A 19,204-nucleotide genomic window follows, 5' to 3' on the forward strand; every position below is an offset into this window, starting at 1 on the left:
GGAAGGAAGGAAGGAAGGAAGGAAGGAAGGAAGATTGGTTAGGAAATCAAAGTGAGTAGAATGTATTAGACCATGTTATCTGCTGCTTTGCAGCCTCTTCATGTCAGATATTTACTGGATGGTGGTCAAATAAAAAGCTAGAATTGCAGAAGAGGATGTTGAGAGATGTCATGTACTTTTCCCATAACAGCGTGGAGAGCAGGACACTTCCCTTGAACTGAGCTTCCCAGTGTACACAGCCGATGATGTGAATTTTATGCACTTCAGGTTTTTTATGAAGCTGGCTGCCATAAAAGCTCCTTATCCCTCATGAAATGACAATAATTAACCACTAACACCTCAACTGTGTTTTAAGGCAAATGTCATCCAAAACTATTATATAACTGTTGGGATGGAGCTGGGGCAGGTCTTTCTATTTAAGCTCCGGCATAACGGGAAGGATTCTTGCATAAGCAATTCCTGAAACTCAAAAGGCACAAATGTTTTCTTACCAGCTAGACCTGGGCAGAACTTTAAAGTCAAGTCACATCAACTTATAATTTACTGTCTTTCTTTCAGTGGCTTTTGGGAGCAAGTGTAGAGACGTATGGAGAAGTGAAAGGTAAGCCAAGTGTGTCCATATTACTCTAAGAAAAATGGGTTTCCCCAACCAAGTTACCTCTTTGATTTTCAGTACAGCCATCAATTTTTCCAATGTTATCTTATTTACCATTCCCTACCTCTTACTTCTTCTCTTTCTCACCTCTTAAAAAACAAACAAAAAAAATCAAAACAACCAAACAAACAGTTCTCTTGAAAAGCCTTCACCTTTCATTGGCATCTCTTGTGCTTACGCGATGTTCAGTGGAAAGACAGAAGCAAACTGAGGGAACCTCATGATAGTCTACTCTGAAAGAAGGATGGACAGACAGATCTCTTGGGCGTTCTGGGGTAGTAACTCACCCCAAGATGTCTAGATAAAGCTACATATGGTGATGTAATCACCTATAAAGACAAACATCTGTAATCTGGGCAATATAAACAAACAAACAAACAAACAAATATCCTTGGTCATTAAAAGAAAAAAAAAGAAAAGAAAAAACAACCTACATCCTACACAGACAACATAAAGCTTTACCCACAAATACTGGGCTTTTCTTAGATTGAAGTATTTGTGTAGATCACAGCTTCCTTTTTTCCCCCCTCCTAGACAGTTTCCAAGTTTCCTTCAAGAATAACCACCTGGCTCTTTGCCAAATTATAAGCAGAAGTTGAGTGAATCCTGAACCAACGTGGCATACAAAAGCATATGAAAACACATGACGTATGTAGAAAAATAAAGGAGAATTGCTGTCTGTGTGCATCAGTGTAGAAGAGAACTCAAGTGTACACATTCCACAATATATGTCCTGTTCTCCAGCCAAAAATACCATGAAGACACCCCAGGGCAAGGAGGGAACATGTTTCTATTCCCAGCGGCTTTAATAATTGGGAGTCAAAGAAGGTACTCCCCTTGTTCTCTATATAATTGCGTTAAAGAGCAGCGTTACCAGGAGAAAAGCACTGAATACCGGGTTGTGCACAATAGGAGATGGGAAATAGATACAAGAAGCTCCGTCTCCAGGGGCAGTTTTTTCTATTTGCTGGGCCACAGACTCACAGCTGATAATGCAAGTTGTAATTAATATAAAAGCAAGAGACAATATGGGCAGAGCTTGTAGTAGCAGGGCCACAGGAGAGCGCTCGGCTGCTCTCCTTGGCTTCTCATTTGCACAGGGCTTTCCCTAGAAAACACAATCCTGCCAGTGTTTTCTCCCTTGAAAGTTAAAAAAAAATTGATTTAGCACCATCATTGAATTTTTGCTAAATCTAGAAAAGAGAAGAGAGGACAAGAGTCTCTGGGCACAAGAAGAAAATCCTCTGTGCACTGCTTTTGTTGAGGTTGTAGGTAGGCTGCAATTACACTTCAGACCAGAACAGCACTTCTGCGAGTGTCCTGCCTATAGGACAATACTTAATAAGTCCTGGCCAATTGCTAGTGTTTCCTATGACAGAGTATCCCTCCAACCCCCACAGCACAGTTCATCAGTGGGGTCACTGGGGTAAAATACACAAGAGCTTCTAAATAAAACCATAAAAGTAAAATGTCTTAGGCTTGAAGGAGGACACAAGGAGCCACTATTGCATTCAAGACTTGACAAACATGATCTGAGCTCATTGTTTTTAGGCTCCATATGAAAAGCTATTGCCTGAATGTGAGACAGGGGAGAAGACAGAAGGACAGAATCAAGACTTGGGGCTGCCTCTAACACGTCATGTGACTGAGAGTGACTTTTGGACTCTGTGCTTTATCTCTTTAAAATTATGAAGTCGCACAAGATAATTCGCAAGGTCATGAGCACTTACTTCTATTTTGAAAAGTACTTTAAAAATAGCCAACAGATTTTTCTGGAACCCATATAACTAAATAACATCAAGCAGAGAAGTATATAGGGAGCATAAAGGCACAGTAAAGTAATGCAAGATATGTGGTCATAGCTACACAGTAGCAGAAAACACAGTCAGAGATATGTTCATTAGCTGAAGAGGTGCACAAACGAATCTGTCTAGACACATTTCAACAACAAAAGAGAGCTCTATTTGTGTCAAAACTTTCAGTTAATATTAAGTTACTTATTTCTTATGGTTTTATGATGTTTTAAGTTCGAATTAACAGTGCAGACAAAACTATTCTTAAAGAAGATGAAAGCACTCTTAATCCTGCAGCATCCAAGTCCACAAATTAAAAATGTTCATAATACGGCTGGGATAAATGTTGGGATTTCAACTTTTCGATTGTGACGTTGACCAAGAACTCAGGACACCAGTGTGTGCTTTTTGGAGTCGAGTCTTTTTAAAATGTAAATAAAACTGGAGATTTTGCCTCAGCATCTGTACCACTGACTCAATCTTTGGAAATTAACGCATACCCATGTCTCATACAAGGGCAGCATCTTTTGAAAATGATCACACTCTATGAGTGGTGGACTCTCAGAGAAGACAGAAACACATTTGTTGCTATAATGTGTGGTGTAAGGTGCTTTCTATGATTTTTAAGTGTGCGGAGAGATCTCACAGACCAATTAGTACGTCAGCAACAACACAATGACGTCAAACAACACCAAGTCTTCTCAGAGCATCCTGTGTGTCTACGTGGCTGCCAAGCATGCCCAGGTTCTGTGTCACCACAGTAACGCTGCAGACATACGCCAACTGCACAACTTAAATAATTGAAATGACGTAAATGTTCTTGATAAGAAATAAGCAAGGAGGCTTCCAACAAGCAGAAACATCAGCAGCAACAATGAACAGAAAGCCCTGTCATCCATCAGGGTCTTTAAGATGGAACGCTGAGCTCCAAAGTAAAACTTTCCGAAACTGAATCACAGAGGCTTTGGATCTAGCACAGCATAACACCTAGCATCACACTTCAGTGTGGGAAATGAAGAGACAAAAGAAATCGCTCATGGAATATCAAATCTCACGATTCTTCTTCCATCTTCAATAGACCAAGCACTCGAACTCAATCCTCTCCTCACTGGCATCGCTTCTACTTTTTTAGGTGATAATGAAATCTCTATACTAGCACTTGACTATTTTCTGTCAAAAGAGAGATTCTGCTAATTCTCTCCTCTGACCTAACCCATTTTTAAAAAAAAACTGTATCGATGTAAATATACTTGACATATTCAGAAATGCAAAATAATAGCAGCATATGTTCATTTAAACGTCAGCACAGAAATGGAAATAAAGTGTCATTTGATTATGATGTTATCAGAACCAATCAATTTTGAGATACCTGACAATTCATATTAATCCACATAACTATATTTTTTTACTTAATTCTTTCAAAGAAAATAAAATATAGCTGTTTGGTACTATTTGCAAGAATACCATAGCCATATAACCACATGCATTACCAACAAGTGTAGCTAGGAGAATATATTTCAAACAAACATATTTTGGTCATATAAACCTGATATAAAGATATATAATATCTTTGTGTATAAATTTTATACAGACACTTATTTGTCTGTACTAGATCTAAAAAGTTGATTTCAAATTATATAAATATATAAAAATAGAATATTACCTATTTTTTCAGTACGTCAACAGTCTAGGAAAACATAATTATTTTACGACAGTTTCCAAGTTGAAACTTTAAAAAATGCTTTCCTGACATGTTTGTTTTAAAACATGATAAATTTGGTTGTCTGGGAAACTTAGCATAAGCTGCAGCTGGAAAACACAGTTGAGTTTCCTTTGATTATCATCTCTTTTTCCCTCAACAGGATTGTGAAGAACACTATCAGAGCCATTGGCTACCTGCAACTACTCTTCTTATGCCATAACAGGATAAGAATAAATACATAAATACATCCTAATATTAAAAAGTAAGCATCCCTCGAGAATTTAGTTAACACAGCCTGGCAGCCAAAGTTGCACATTTTATTTTCTCTTTGGTTCCAAACTTCCCCTCATCGTTATGCACATCATGTTTGTTAATAATAAATGAACAAACCCAGTATCCTCACAGAACGTAAAACACGGAATGCAAGGCCATTATGGGTCTTTTTTAAATGCATCTATGTTGTATCGTAACACTTATGTGACATTACAGAATGTGGAATTAGCACAGCTTACCCGATAACAGTACATAAAAGCCATTCTTAAAAGTCTGCTGAGAACACTAGCTTTGAAGATACCTATGCGTTTAACAACCTTCATTCATTTATATTTTCAAGTATTTTAATAGAAGAACAGAAAACTATATTGGCGCTTAATATCTCGCCCTTGATAGGTCTTTCATTGCACGGAACTACAAAGTTAGTCTTACATATTTTTTTCTTTCCCTCTTTCTCCTTGCCTGCTCCTTCTTACACACACACACACACATACACACACACACACACACACACAATGTAGCTTGATACCACTTAATAAGGATAGAGGTGTATGTGTTTTTGGGGTGTCAAACAGCTGTCACAAACTGTCACCTCCACAAGAGAAACCTTGGCACACAATAAATGAACCTACACTTCTTTCTTAGCTGTCATTATTCATAGCCAATAAGTTGAACTGCTCACGGCATTTCATGTGCAAATAAAACCACGAGGTAGCTCAGTAGATCAGAATAGTGGGCCAACAGATAAAACAGAGAAAACAACACGCTGTCTGGGTCCTTCTGAAGTGGCTGATCATCACCCCTGCGCCAGCGCGCAGCAAATGAGATCCAGCCTGGGGCAAGGCATTAAATATGCATATCAAAGCAAATGAAAAAAAATAAACCTGATGACTCAAATTGGACACATTTATATGCTGAAAATGCCCCCTCACATCCCTTTCAGGTAGGGGTTCTCTGGTCTCTTCTTACTCTTGTGACTGAGGGGTTGAGGGATGACAAGTTTGTAGGAAAGGGTGACAAGCCTTAGGTGGATGCCCTTTGTCGGGTAGGAGGGGGTGGCCTAGACACAAATGCGGTCAATATGCGTGTGGTACCTAAACACTGTGAAGCCTTCAAGGCTTTCTCTCTTGTCCCGCAAGAAACACAAGCATGGGGCAGACCTCTCCATTTCCCACCCCGTATGCTGGTGGAACAAATTATTGCTTCGTTTCAAAACAAATAGCAGGGGGTTAAAGCAAAAATGCTATAGTTCAGATCTCTAGGAAATAAAAGGCTTTAAATTATGACGCCCAATGAGGTGGCAAGCCCTCATGGATTCAAAATAAATCAGTTGTCATATTTACTTGATTGGGGGCTTGAAAGGGTAGCAACAAATGCTACAGTTGACTCTTTTATCCAAAGATGACGATTGTTAAATTATTCAGGCACTATTCTCTTAGGTACCACCTTCTATTTGAGTCTGTATTTAAATATTACGATATCTTCACAAATTGGCACTGTATTTCAGCCAAAACTCTAAACCGACTGAAGTATCTCATTTCTTCTACGTAAACATCAGCACAACCTGACTCCATACATCCACCAGAAAAAGCACTGTCAAGAAACTGCTGTCGAAAACCAAGTAGTCACGACCACACAAAATAACACTAGATAAGCTTCCGAAGTAGAAAGAACTAGGGACCCCTCATGCTGCAAACTATGTAAATACATCCCTCTTCATCCCCCCCCCCCCCCCCGCATAGTGCAAATGCATACAAACTCAAAAACAGACAGCGAGGGAAATAAGTAAAGAACAAAAATAAAGCAATATTTATGAAGCTAACATGTCATTTGGACCACAAGGGCACACACTGTTGAGACACAGAGAAGCAAAGAAAATTCCAGTGGCTACCACACCTTTTTGAATTCACTTAATACATACAAGGTACAAGGCTGCTCGAAGACCATTTCCTCCATTGCTTTGGAAACAGGTAAGGATAAGGATGGGTAGAGGGGCTTTGAGCAGCCCATTTATTTCATTACAGAACTGGGCATCCTAGGCTATGGTTTTCTTTCACTCTCTTCAACTTTTAGGCTGCTATCTCGTGTAGTACAAAGGTTAATCTTTAAAATCAATGGCTGCTTCTTTTCAAAACTTTTAGTAGAGGAAGAAGAGAACTCACAGAAAAGCTATTATTCCCAGGTAGCCCATTTCATTCCTCTTCAGACCCAGGAATTTGAGGGAGGGTAATGCAAACTGCCTTCAAACCTCAATGTCTGTTTAACTTCTATTGGGGTGTTAAATTAATATTTAAGCCATGAAATTACCCAGACACTGGCCTATGTCGTTTAGGTTGTGAGTTCAAATGAATGCAAAGATACCCTGTCCCCCACTTCCCGCTTGAGTTCCCCAAAATACAGTGCTATTCACACCCACTCTTTAACCTCAGCACCCTTGCCTTCCCCTTCATCCCTGCCAGCTGCAATCTTTCTTCTCTTTGCTTCTTCTACAGATTTCAAGTATCACTACATATGCTTCCCCCCACCCCATCAGATTCAGTAGATCAGTTCCAAAATAAGAATAAGAACAGAGAGAATAGAAATCTCCTTTCCTGGCTTGACATCCATGGGTATCTTCCACACTCTCCATCCTCAGTCACCAACTGTTAAAGTGTTAAAGCTCAAACACTAACCTATGGTAACTCAGTCTTCATTCCCTTCAGCTCTTGTAATACAGTGTAAAAAATTGGTTCATCAAGGTTGCTGTCTTTTATTATAGAGATGCTTCAGGCACTTGGCAATAAGACCATATTCTGACAATAAGTTTCTATGAGCAAAAAGTCCTGAGACTTGTAATGTGTTCATTCACTCCTTTTATTGTCAATGCAAGGCAAAATTGCCAGGAATTCTCAGGGTTGTCTTCTCTAGGAGAGAAATAGGCACCCCCTTTCTCAGTCACCTCTCTCTCTCTCTCTCTCTCTCCATTCCTTCCTCTCCAGATAACTGTCTTGTCTCTTGCTACCTCTTGCTATGCCTTGATTACACACAGAAAGAACGCAGAAAAGACCGAGACCGTCATGCCAAAAGAGAATTTACTAACTCCCAAGCCACCAGGTTCAGGCAACTTCACACATGAAAAGCACAAATCAACTCCCTGGTTCTTAGACTCTCACCATAAATAAGAACGGGGTCCAAGAAAGGGGAAATCAAAAGAAAGGCCATGACACATGTAGTGAGAAAGGGAGAGATAACTCCAAAAGCAACTAAACAATTTAAAAACAAAAAAATGCTTTGCCCAGTGGCCTTCAGAGAACTCCACGGGCTCTGCAGACTTACGTGGTCGGCGAGATTTGTGGAGGAGCCTGAAAGTTCTTCATGATCTGACTTGGAGCTTCCATCTCTCTCATCAATCACGAGGTCAATGGGCATTTTTCCCTTCAAACAGCTAATGTACCGGTGGCAGAAGTTATCACACAGTTCGTGGACCTAGGAGGAGGGTCATGGCGAGGGCTCAGCTCAGGTTGTCTTTATATGTTTCATTTTTTAAAGAGGAAGAATATCAGGTTGCAAGGTTACATTTGTAGAGAGCAACAATGTGATGTCTTCCAAAATAACTCTAATTAAGGGGTGTAAGAGTTGAAGGCAAGGAAACAATAGGGCAATTGTGGCAATAGATATTATCCTCCAGAGAGTCCCCAGAGCAACAAGTTACCAGAAAGAAAAACTGAACTGGAAGTAACTGGGTTCAGACTGGGAAAGCAGAGATGAAAGTGTGATTTGATAGTAACTCAGAAGCATTTAAACACTAGAATTAGGGACATTTGTGAGTCTGTTGTGTATGTTTCCTGGGGAAATGATTGATCTATGTATCAATGCAAAGACACCCCAGAGAGGAGTCTTCTCTCTGCTTGCACCCAGCAAGAGCACTGGGTCCGTGATAAGCTAAGCTAATAGAGACACAAGTAGACATTGTGTCCAGCAACACAAATGGCTCTTGCTGTACTTCAAATAATCCTGAGCGCCTGGGGGTGGGGGCTTTAAAAGTCAGAACTGCCCTGATTCCCATATCCTCTGAGCCCCTGGGTTGAGAAGTCTATAAAGGAGGGAAATAAAAACGTGATCAACATCTCCAGAGGTGTAATCCCTCATTCTGGAAGGTTGTAGCATCTCCAATCATCTGGTTGAGAGAATCAAAATTCGGACTGTTGTTTACTGCTTACCTTTTCTAACTCCAGAAGATGAAACCTTAGTACTTGAATTGCTTGTATCATCTGAAAGGGAAATTTAAGAGGATAGAGTTAGGGTTCTAACACATGCAAGTTGTGTGTGTGTGTGTGTTTGTGTGTGTGTGTGAAGGTCAGTGTGCTGAGGGAATTGGGCAAAGAAAGAAGAAACCAGCAGGTTGCCTGGACAAAATTCACACACCAAGAAATAAGAAAACTAAATTATTACTGATCATCTCTGCCTCATTGGCTACAGTGGCGGGAATTAGTATACAGGCAGCCTTAGTATGAATTCCCCCACCCCACCCCCACACCCCCCAGTCCTCACAGTGTGCTGTTGGTAAAGCTTGCATTCTCCCACCAGGTCTTACTCCACCCCATTCCTCTTTTACAGTCACCTCCTACCCTCCACCTCAGGTCAAATTGGAGGAGGAGGAGGAGGAGGAGGAGGAGGAGGAGGAGGAAGGAGAGATAATAGAAGAAAAATAAGAGAGAAGAGAAGAGAAGAGAAGAGAAGAGAAGAGAAGAGAAGAGAAGAGAAGAGAAGAGAAGAGAAGAGAGCTATTTCTTTGGACAGAAAAGCCTTTTTAGAACTGCAGACTCAGAGCAAACCTCCTCTCAGAAGAAGGAAATACTCCAGATGAATGGAGAGGCTGGGCCTTTGAAAGGGGATTTAAGTACTTTTAATATTGAAATCCTGCAAATTAGCAAAAGAATTGCACCTAAAAGTGGCCTGCGCAGGATAGCCCCTCACCCCCAACCCACTCCTAGCCCGCCCTTCTCTGCCACTGCCGGAGCAGTTACTTCCTTCAGGGCAGCGGCCTGGGGCTCCAACGCCTCCCCCGGCCTGTAGAGGAAATCACTCCCTTCATGCCGCTTACTCTCGAGGCCAAGACCTGGGAAGCATCCCTACTCGGCTCCGCGCCGCGGCGCCTGCGGCTGCCTCGGTGGGCTTCTTATCCCCTGAGGCCCATACCGCCCCTGGCTCGCCTTCCACGCAGGGGCTCTAAATAAGTCTCTTTCCCTGTGTTTTCCTAGGAGGGCTCTGCTGGAACTCCATGGAGCTCCAGGAGCAAATGGGTGACTCTTGAGTTTGGGACGGGGCCCGAGGCAGGGGACAAGCAAAAAACAGTGAGCCTTACCAAATTATCCAGCTCTGGATTTGAGGAAAAAAGAGGCTTTTCGGCGCGAACCTATAGGAAGCAGGGAAAGTCAGAATGAATCTTCAGCCCATTTAAAAACAGGAAAACCCCATCGGCCACTACTCTGGGTTGTGGGACCCGGTTCTCTGGAAGGGCAGGGGCAGGGGCAGAGAGGAAAGAGGCTTTGGTAAAATTCAAGAAACAGATTGGCTTCTTAAGTGAGTTGGGTCGCTGGAGAAACAGCAGGGCCTTCAGGTCCTGATCTGGTGGGGAGAGCCATACTCTACTTCAGTTGTAACAGGGTAGGCAAGGCGGCTCGCAGATCCTCAGTACCCGCTTCTGCAGCCGGGTCAGAGGCTGGGTTCCCCCACCTCCAGCACCTCGGTGCCCATGCAGACCTCACTGCCAGGCGCCTTGCTTCCTTTGCTCCCGGGCACTCCCAGGTCCCTCCCAGCCCCTCTCCCCAATTCTTGTTCAAGTAGCTGCAGGCGGGGAAAAGGCCAAGCCCCAGATTAGGAGCAGGTCAACTTTAATTCGAGGGTCGAGCCCCTGTATTCCTGGCTGGGGGGAAAAACAAACACCCATATTTATCTCCCTTTCCAATTCGCCTCCAGGCTGAGGGATGGGGAGGAGGCGCAGAGCGCCGAGTGGGCCAGAGAAACAGATCGGGTGTCTTGCCTTTTCCTCCTCTTTCAAGTCAAACTCGGAGGAAGGGGGTGGGGGAGTGGAGGGCTTCTGTGGGGTGGGGGTGAGCGGGTCAAGAAGGTTGGACCTGCTTGGCGAAGACCGCGATGTCCTCGTTGAAGGAGTCAGAGGAACAGACGTCTCCGCCGGCCACTCCGGGTTCCCGGGGAGTGCAGGTCGCCAGCTCGCACTTCTCAAAAACCAGCGCTAACAGAGGAAACAACGGGTGCCTAACGGGCAGCGCCACGCAGAGACACACGCACGGAGACGGGGTGCAGAGGGGAAGGAGCAAGAACTGTAATCAACAAGTTTGGAGGGTTTGCATTCCTTCTTTAATACAACAGGCACGCAACACACTACACCCTCAATCAGCCGAGCCTGGGCCACAAACAGAAAGGAAACAGCCTGGCCTTTTCCCTGGGTTCACAGGTCTTTTCAGATCAGCTCGGAGAAGCCCCCGGCCACTTTAGCCCGCCAAGTAAACATATACTCAGTTGGGAAGTAATGAAATACGCAAGAAGGCCAGGCAATTTAGAGCTCGGAGTAGATCCAGACCCCACTCCTCACTCCAGAGACGCCTGCCACACAAACCAGGGCAGGGAGCGCTATTTGGTGCCCTCCCGCCCCCCACCCCCAATCTGAATTGATCTAACGGGCGGTTCAGACCCGGCGGAGGGCTTCACCTACTTCCACACGAGAGAGACATTTCACGATTTTAAGAAGGTCTCATCTCTCCACCCTTTGCTTTATAAACTTGTTTGCTCTGCTTCCAGTAAAGCTCCAGTAGTAGGGCCAAAATAATAAGAATGTTAAACAAGAAAGAGCTTCCATCGAAAGACCACATTTTTCTCAGCGTTGCGGCTCACAAGAATAAATAAACCGTGTTTCAAAACTTGGAAGTGTGAGTGCCGGGCGCGTACGCCCTTTGTGTTCCTCCGGGCGGCTATGCTACACCTCGGGATGCTTGAGGCCTCAGGCTTTAGGCTCAGTTGCTGTTTACCCACTGTCCCCTCCCCTCGGCATCCCGCCGCCTTCCCCACCTACCCTCAGCCGGAAGAGCCGGGCTAGTACTCGCTTGGACCGTGCTTGCCCACCCCTCCCTAATCTCTCCGAATATAAAATAATTTCCAGCCATTTCCCTGACTCCCAAGAACGGCTGTGTGTGTAAGCGGCAGTCTCTTCCACCCCGCTGCACTTCAAGGTCTGCCCCCTTTATTTACAGAGAATTAAGAAGTGAGTGATTAGGACTTCCTGGCCGACAGAAGCTGCCCTGATTCCAGCTCAAGCTGCGTTTAGTGACTCCCAGGCCCTCAGTAGGAAGCAGAAAGGGGAGGGGAGGGAGAAAAAGAAAGAAAGAAAGAAAGAAAGAAAGAAAGAAAGAAAGAAAGGAAGGAAGGAAGGAAGGAAGGAAGGAAGGAAGGAAGGAAGGAAGGAAGGAAGGAAGGAAGGAAGGAAGGAAGGAAGGAAGGAAGGAAGGAAAGAAGAAAGAGTGAGAGGAAAGAAGAAAGAAAGGGGAACTGGAAGTTTTTTCTCGGCTGCAGAAAACTTTCCTCTTAATCAAGGCCTGTGTTAGGCAGCCCGAGACAACCAGCCCTGCGCCTTTTGGCCAGGATTCTTGTCCTTGGGGAGAAGGCCGGGCCGGCAAGATTTAAAGACTCAGTCCTTACATAGGACCGTGGGGTCTGGAAAGGCCGAACCAAGGGAGCAGAGAAGGTTCTATTTTTCTGGTCTTTGACTCAAGAGCAGGCTCTCTCCCTTGTCTTTCTCTACTGCAAGCAGTCTCTCTCCTCATGCAGAATTAAGTCCCCACTTAGCCTCCCTGGTCCACCCTAACACCACCACAATCACCACCACAATCACCACCACCACCAGAGACAAGCACACGCACTCACACACACTCACACACAGTAAGCTGGGTCTGGGGGGTCGGTTTACCCGTAGATTGCGTCCTTGTCTCTTTTCAAGGCGTCGTTGACAGCAGATCCCATGCTGGCTGGCATGACATTGGGGTGCGGGGCGTGCGCGCCGTAGTGCTGCGTGGCGTGGAGCGGCGGCCCGTGGTTTAGGTGGTGAACCGGGGGGATCGGCCGCGGCGCGTGAGGGTCTCCGTACATGGAAGCGGGAACCCCTACTCCGTCCATCCCGCCGTAATGGGGCAGCTCATCGTACTGTCAGAGCCCGGGCAGGGGGGGGGGCGGTGGCACAGAGAGTAAGAGAGAACCCAGGGGGGCAGAGGCAGGAAAGCAAAGGAACCCGGAGCAAAGAAAAGAGGGAACAGGGGAGTGGGAATGGAATAGAGATGGGGGGGGGGTGTAAAGACAGGAGGGAGAGAGAGAGAGAGAATAAAAAACAAAGTCAGAAAAAAAGAAAAGTACCGGACACAAGTTAAACACACTACAAACCAAACCAGCAGAAAAAACAGATCTGAAAGTTTGGGAGAGGATGTCGTAAATTTTAAAATTAAAGTCTGAGCCCAGAGCAGCATTCAGGGAAGGCAGATCAGGCGGAGAGGCCGGGGACGCCGGGGGGCACAGGGAGGCCCCGCTCCCGCTGGAGGCTGCAGAACCCCAGCGAGCCAAGCCAGGGAAAAGTGCAGTTAGCAAGAGGAGGAAGCCCCGGATCCCACCCCTTACCCCCCTTCGCCTCCTCCAGGAGATCCAATAAATCAAAGGGCGAAATGAAACAAAATAAAGAGAAGAAAAGCGCTAATAATCAGGCCGAGAACGGCAAGGACAAGGGAAGACTAGGGTCGGTGCCTCCCCGGGGGCTAGGAGCTGAGGGTGGGGAGGAATAACGTGAAAGTTACCAGAAACATTATTTAGCAGCGGATTCCCTGCGTCCTTGTCAATTTCAGAGACAAAACAAGCAGCCGGGGCTAGTCTAGGCAACGCGGCCCCACGCCGGCGGCTCCTACGCAGCCCGCGCCCGCCCGGAGCCGCGCGAGTAGCGGCGAAAGAGGCGCAGCGGCGGCGGCAGGAGAACCCGGGGAATCGCGCTGCCGGGGTAAAAGCTGGAGCGAGGCGAAAGCGTGTAACAATTGCACACAAGTACACACACACACACACACACACACACACACACATACACACACACACCACTCACACGCACTCGCCGCCCGCCCGCTCGCTCAGCGCTGGGACACGCGCGGCCAGACACGCACACACGCACGCACACACTCTCTCACACACGCAGAGGCACAGGGGGGAAAGAAGCCGGTGAATAATTTTGCTACTATTTTTTAAAATACTGGCCGCCATCATCATCAAGCAACCAGCAGCAGCCAGCTCAAACGGAGAGGAGGCATGGGGCAGGGCCCTGTAGGAGAGGATTTATATCTAGGTAAGTGTTGGAGATTTAAACCTACCCTTTGCGCCATCAGTCTGCGCTCCAATAAACTCCTGGATGTGTCGTATATTTAATATCCCAGTCCGGATAAGAAAGTGAGCTAGGTTGAAGAGTCCTTTTTTTCCAAACCAAGGAGACTTCTCCCAATTTTCCAATGTTATTTTTTGGGGGGGTGGGGAAAGCCCAGTCAAGAAAACGAAGAATTTTTTTCAGTGATATTTCTTCTTTTTCTCTTTTTTTCCTCTTCTTCCTCCTCCTCCTGATCTTCCTCCTCCTCCTCCCCCTCCTCCTCCCCCTCCCCTCCTCCTCCTCTTCGGTCCTCCTTTACTCCTCTTTCTCTTCTTTTCCTCTCAGTTGAAAAAAAAAAAAGAAAAGAAAAGAAAAGAAAGAAAAGAAAAAGAAAAAAAAAATTGTCAAGCCCCCGAACTGAAGGTTACGAGCGGCCAGTCAGCAGCCCACATGTAACCGAACTGTCGAGTTTCATGGCTTTTTGCCACTCCAGCTGTCAATCAAAGCCCGGAATGTCAAGGTAGTGAATGAATGATGGTTGATGATGATGAAGAGGAGCAATCTTTCAGACCCGTTTTTTTTTTTCTTCCAGTAAAACTCCGCGAGGGGTTTCTGCTTCTTGAATTCTTCCTCCCCCCTCCCCCCTCTTTTAGCTTTGCCCCCAAAATAGCTCTAATATGATCCTCTCTTTTTAAAGTATTGTTCAAAGAAAGCAAGGAGAAAACCAAGAAAAAAATGAATAGTTTGCAAAAATTGGACTTCCTCCCCCCCTCTCTGGTAGGTATTTTGTCTTTCCCTCTCTCTCTTTCTCGCTCGCTCTCACTCGCGCTCGCTCTCTCGCGCTCTCTTTCTCTCTCTGGGAGATGAGTGAGTGTCAGTAGGTGTTGGCAGGTTGGCTGCAGCCGGGCTTATAGTAGAGCCTCAGTTTGGCGGCGCGGGTCGGCGGCGGGAGAACGAAATGACGGAACCCGGAAGTCGTGGTGGCCATAGCCCGTCCTACGGCGGAGACACATCCCGAGAGTGGGGAGCTGGAGCGAGGAGGAGCGCGCAGCGCGGAGCCTCTGATATGCAGCGAGTGCGGTCGGACGGCCCCGGGGGGAGGGGGGGTGCTGGGGGAGGGGAGGCTGGAGCGGAGAGGACCGGAGCAAATCAGCAAGCCTGCTTCTCCAGGGGGACGACGCGGGAGGGAGAGGAAGAGGGGAGGGAGGGGGGATGAGGGAGGGGGAAAGGGGGAAGGGAGGGAAGGAGGGAGAGCGACAGGAGAGACAGGGAGGGAGGGAGAGAGAGAGAGGAGAGAGGGGGGGGGGGAGAGAGAGAGAGAGAGAGAGAGAGAGAGAGAGAGAGAGAGAGAGAGAGAGAGAACGCGAGGGGGAAGGAAGAGAGGTGGAAGAGGACAGGGAGAGCGCAGACAGGAAAACTGCAGAAAGCCACAGGGAAAGTACGGTACAGACTCAGATCTTTTTATTTTCAACTTACTTCTCGTTTATTTCCCCACCACTCCTCTTGGCTCCTGCCTAACTGGGTCGCGTTGGGGATGTTTGGCATGGCGCTCTAGCTTTTGTTCGTTTTAATTCCGCAGCCCCCTTCCTCTGCCGGCGGATTACTAGGTCCCGAACTCTGCCACTAACAACCTAGAGCAGCAAGCTCCGCAGACTGCACCACGGCCAGGCTAGGATTTTTGCTGTTGTTGCTGTTGTTGTTGTTGTTGAGTGGTACTTTCTTTCTCGTGCAGATGCAGAACCCTTATTGTCAATATTCATTTTTGTCTAGTACAAGATATGAGCAGCTGAACTCGAAGCATAGTCCCTCGGTGCGCTGCAGACTGTGTGGACCACCGTGGAGAGTCTAGGGATCCTGAGCTCAATCTGGAGGGAGAAAGCAGGATGAGAGTTAGTAGGGCGGGAGTTAGTGGGGTAGGAGTTAGAGGAGCGGGAGTTGTTTGGTGTTTGTTGTTTACCGATGTAGACAAGTGTGTGTGTATGTGTGTGTGTGTGTGTGTGTGTGCACGCGCGCGCGTGCGTGCGCGTGACCGCTGTGCGCCTCTAAAGTGAATCTTGGATCTAGGAAGCACTGGAGGAGAAAGATTAAAAAGCATGTGAGACAGAAGATGCTTGCGAGGAGTGGCTGGCTCTGGCTGCCCAGCTTTGTTGTGGTTGCCCTGGGCGCAGCGGTTGTAAAGAGGGCTAAAGGCCGAGTTAATTACACCGGGCGGATTTCGCTGGATGGGGACGATGGGACTGGCTCCTAAAGAAGTTTTCCCAAAAGGAAAAGGAAGCGAGTAGGGTTAGAAAGGTAAATACCGGACTAGGTTTTGGTAGAAACTAGTTCTGGCCGGGGTCCCGCCCAATCCCTGGCCGGAGTTCCAGCTGGCTTTACCTCTGCGCTGCTGTTTCCCCGCGGCTGCGCGTCAATCAATGAGAGACGAGAGCTGGGGGCGGAGCTTTGGTCACCCGGCGCGCGTAGCCGGGTTCACCCTGCCGCCACCAGGCAGCTGGCAGCGCGACCCAGCCACGCACTGGGAGCGCGCCCTCTCCCCAACTTCTCACCCTCGCCCTGGGTTCCGGGCCCCAGGCCCAGAGAAAAGCAAACAGAGTAAGGGTTTGCTGTTCAACTGCGGCCTCCCTCCCCAACTCTGAACCATCCCGTGACAGAAAGCAGCGCCTCCTGCAAGGGTGCCTTTGACTGGACTTTCTCATGGGGGCGGGGGTGGATGGGAGTGGTTAGGTATAGTAGAGTGGTGTGTGTGTGTGTGTGTGTGTGTGTGTGTGTGTGAGAGAGAGAGAGAGAGAGAGAGAGAGAGAGAGAGAGAGAGAGAGGTTTTCTCCCCTTCAGCATCTTCCTGGTTTCCTAGCAAGCTTCTGAGCATCCCAAGCTAGCTAAAACTACTGCATGCCGAGACTCCATGCGGAGTCTGAGGAAATTTGGCCTCGTTCTCCTAGGGCTGGTGAATGAGCTCCGGAGGTCAATAAAGCCCTCCAAAAATGATGAATGATTGAGCACCTGTGATGATGATAGTGATTACCAGAGCAATTAAACAGTTTGATTAAATGAGCCATCATAACAATGATGTCTGCGGGAAATCGGCCCTCACATATAAAGACAGTGTGGAGGGGCTGGCAGAGGAGGGGCTGGCAGAGGCCCGGAGAGCGCGCCGGGAGAGGGGTTGCAGCCCGTGCGGGTTTGGCTCCAGTGGCCAAAGCAGGGAAGGCGGCCTCGGGGACCTTCTGGGAGCAGAGTCCAGCCAAGGGTTTCCCTCTCTTTCCGCTTCAAGCCTAAGACAGCAGACCGGTTTGGAACCCGAAGGACTATAGGGTCCTTTCCCCCTCCCCCACCACTTCCCCCCTCCCCTAGAAGAACTTCAAGATTACAAATATCCGTCTCATTTGATGCTGAATTACACGTGGACAGATAAGAAAAGGTAAGTAAAAAGAAAAGGAAAAGTTGGCCTCCAGAATTTTTTGGGAGGGGGTGAAGTTAAACCTCAGTTTGTCTAGGGGAAAAGAGAGGGAAAGAGAGAGGGAGGTGAGACACACACAGAGAGAAACAGGAAGGAGAGACACAGAATAGGAGAAAATATCTGGCCTGGCTGCAGACCATTTTCTGCTTCACAGAGTTGTGAATGATCCTGGATCCAGGTTGTCGGCCCAGCACGGTTGGCAGAGTTTACATTCAGTTTTGATTCCTCTAATTGTTCTTAATTTCAACATTGGCTATTTAGTATCGCCAGTAAGATTTTTGCTCTTTTAAAATCCTGGTTAAATAAAGGCCAGTTAGAAGTTTCTTTTTCAAAGGAACACGGGTTTCTGAGATAAAGGTTTCTTTTGTCAAGAACAACTTTGTGAGAAACCTCTGCATCTTCCTCTAAGCATGCTTAGCGCTTTTTTCCACAGCGGTTCGCAGCCCCCCCCCCCCCAGCTTGTTGATATTGTAAAGCGATTTAATTTCCCGGTAGCCTTTGTTTAGTAAAACTTCTTTAGCATTAAGGAAAAAAAAAACAGCATTAATAAAGTTTCTCCCTGAGTAAAAAAAAAAAAAATCCCGATTGATTATTTCTATATTCTAAAGCAATCATTAAGGAATAATGGCTTGATGAAGGGTGGTAATTTGGGGTTTTACAAAGAAAAATGCTAACCCTGCTTTATCCTGTGGGCAGTGCAGACGGAGCTTAAACTTGAACCTCTTCCTCTCCTTCACCATGTAACTTCTTATGCATTTTGGCAAATGCCTTAAAGCAAACAAGAGGACAATCTGGTCAGATGTAGGGGGCAGAAAGGAAGGACATTTTAAGAAAAGCGATAATTTTTAGGGAGACTTTTAGAGTTAAGAAGTGTGAGGTGGTTGAAAATAGCATGCTGGTGAAGGCTTTTTGGCTTTGAAATTCACTTTATCTAAAAGGAGAGGTTGCTTTCACTGAAAAGATGGGTTACACAGATGCATGCTATTGGTAAGACTCTTAGTTTAAATGTTAGTTTTAAAATCTACCACTGCCTGCATTGCACAGGGGATCAAGTTGGAGTATCTTTCCTGATCCCTGTGATACCACAAGTTGTGATTATCAACAGCTTATGGGTGTTTTATTAGTGCAACAGCATAGGTCGCATGTAGTGAGGGTCCTGCCTCTGTTCCCCATTTCGATTTCCATGTCTGGTAGAAGCCATTGCACAACAGCGAGGTGTCCACACTTTCTCTTTCCTTTCTGTATATGGACACCTTGTTTTCAGAGCTTCACACTCCACACCCTTTGTGGATTCATTTACTCTCCCACATTTGAGGTGAAGGGAAATAGGTGGGGCAGCCCCAGAGACAAACAAGAGATGGGGGTCACAGGCACCATGCACACCTCAGTCAACAGTCAGTTCCTTCTGCCCAGGCTGGAAATGGTTTTAACAGGCGGTAAAATTTCATCTTGCGGTGTCAAATTGGGGTCATTTTGGGGTTAGAGTTCTCAGTGTCCGTGAGGAGCTGTCCAGCTGTGTGGGGACTCATTAACTGCAAAAGATCTGTTTCAGTAAAAACAATTCAAAGACAATTGGAAGGCTAAAGACTCTCTACAAATCGCGTTTTACAAGTGCCCCAGAACAAATATGGTTGGTAAAACCTATTTCTTCACAATCTTAAATCAGCTACTTAGCTCTGGAGTGGGGGGTGGGAACATTGAATTAAAAAGGAGGTGAAGGGGGGTACCGAAGAGGGGTGAATGAGAAAGAGAATTGGGCCTCTCAAATTTAAGAGTCTGTTTTTAATCACCCCTTTCTTATTGAAGCATCTCCTAGACTTCTGAAAAGCACTCCTTTCTATTTCTCCCTTTCTTCTTTTGATCCCTTGTGGAATGTTACTATAGGTAACATTAAGGATTTAAGGGAATAATGTAAGCCCCCTAGTTCTGTAGTCCAATGGCA

The 19,204-nt window shown here is 46.3% G+C and overlaps 1 protein-coding gene across 12 annotated transcripts in view; it reads right to left on the bottom strand.

The window, feature by feature from the left end:
• The window catches only part of Meis2 (Meis homeobox 2), a 209,316-nt gene extending 192,815 nt beyond the window's left edge, over positions 1 to 16,501 (bottom strand). For 4 of the 12 annotated variants that reach the window (XM_029472969.1, XM_029472956.1, XM_029472954.1 and 1 more), the window contains exons 1-7: positions 16,182 to 16,501; positions 15,282 to 15,670; positions 12,387 to 12,619; positions 10,540 to 10,681; positions 9,768 to 9,818; positions 8,623 to 8,673; positions 7,739 to 7,888 (exon numbers count right to left, since the gene is read on the bottom strand). In XM_029472969.1, coding sequence (XP_029328829.1) covers positions 7,739 to 7,888; positions 8,623 to 8,673; positions 9,768 to 9,818; positions 10,540 to 10,681; positions 12,387 to 12,619; positions 15,282 to 15,350 — 696 coding nt within the window. In that variant the 5' untranslated portion in view covers positions 15,351 to 15,670; positions 16,182 to 16,501. Of the gene's footprint in view, positions 1 to 7,738; positions 7,889 to 8,622; positions 8,674 to 9,767; positions 9,819 to 10,539; positions 10,682 to 12,386; positions 12,620 to 13,257; positions 13,762 to 13,815; positions 14,884 to 15,281; positions 15,671 to 16,181 lie in introns of those variants that run through there. The other 8 variants (XM_021181257.2, XM_021181250.2, XM_021181274.2 and 5 more) reach the window with 4 other exon arrangements.
• Between the last annotated feature and the right edge of the window lie 2,703 nt (positions 16,502 to 19,204).

The sequence above is a fragment of the Mus caroli genome, chromosome 2, assembly GCF_900094665.2.
Source record: "Mus caroli chromosome 2, CAROLI_EIJ_v1.1, whole genome shotgun sequence".
Classification (NCBI taxonomy): Eukaryota; Metazoa; Chordata; class Mammalia; order Rodentia; family Muridae; genus Mus; species Mus caroli.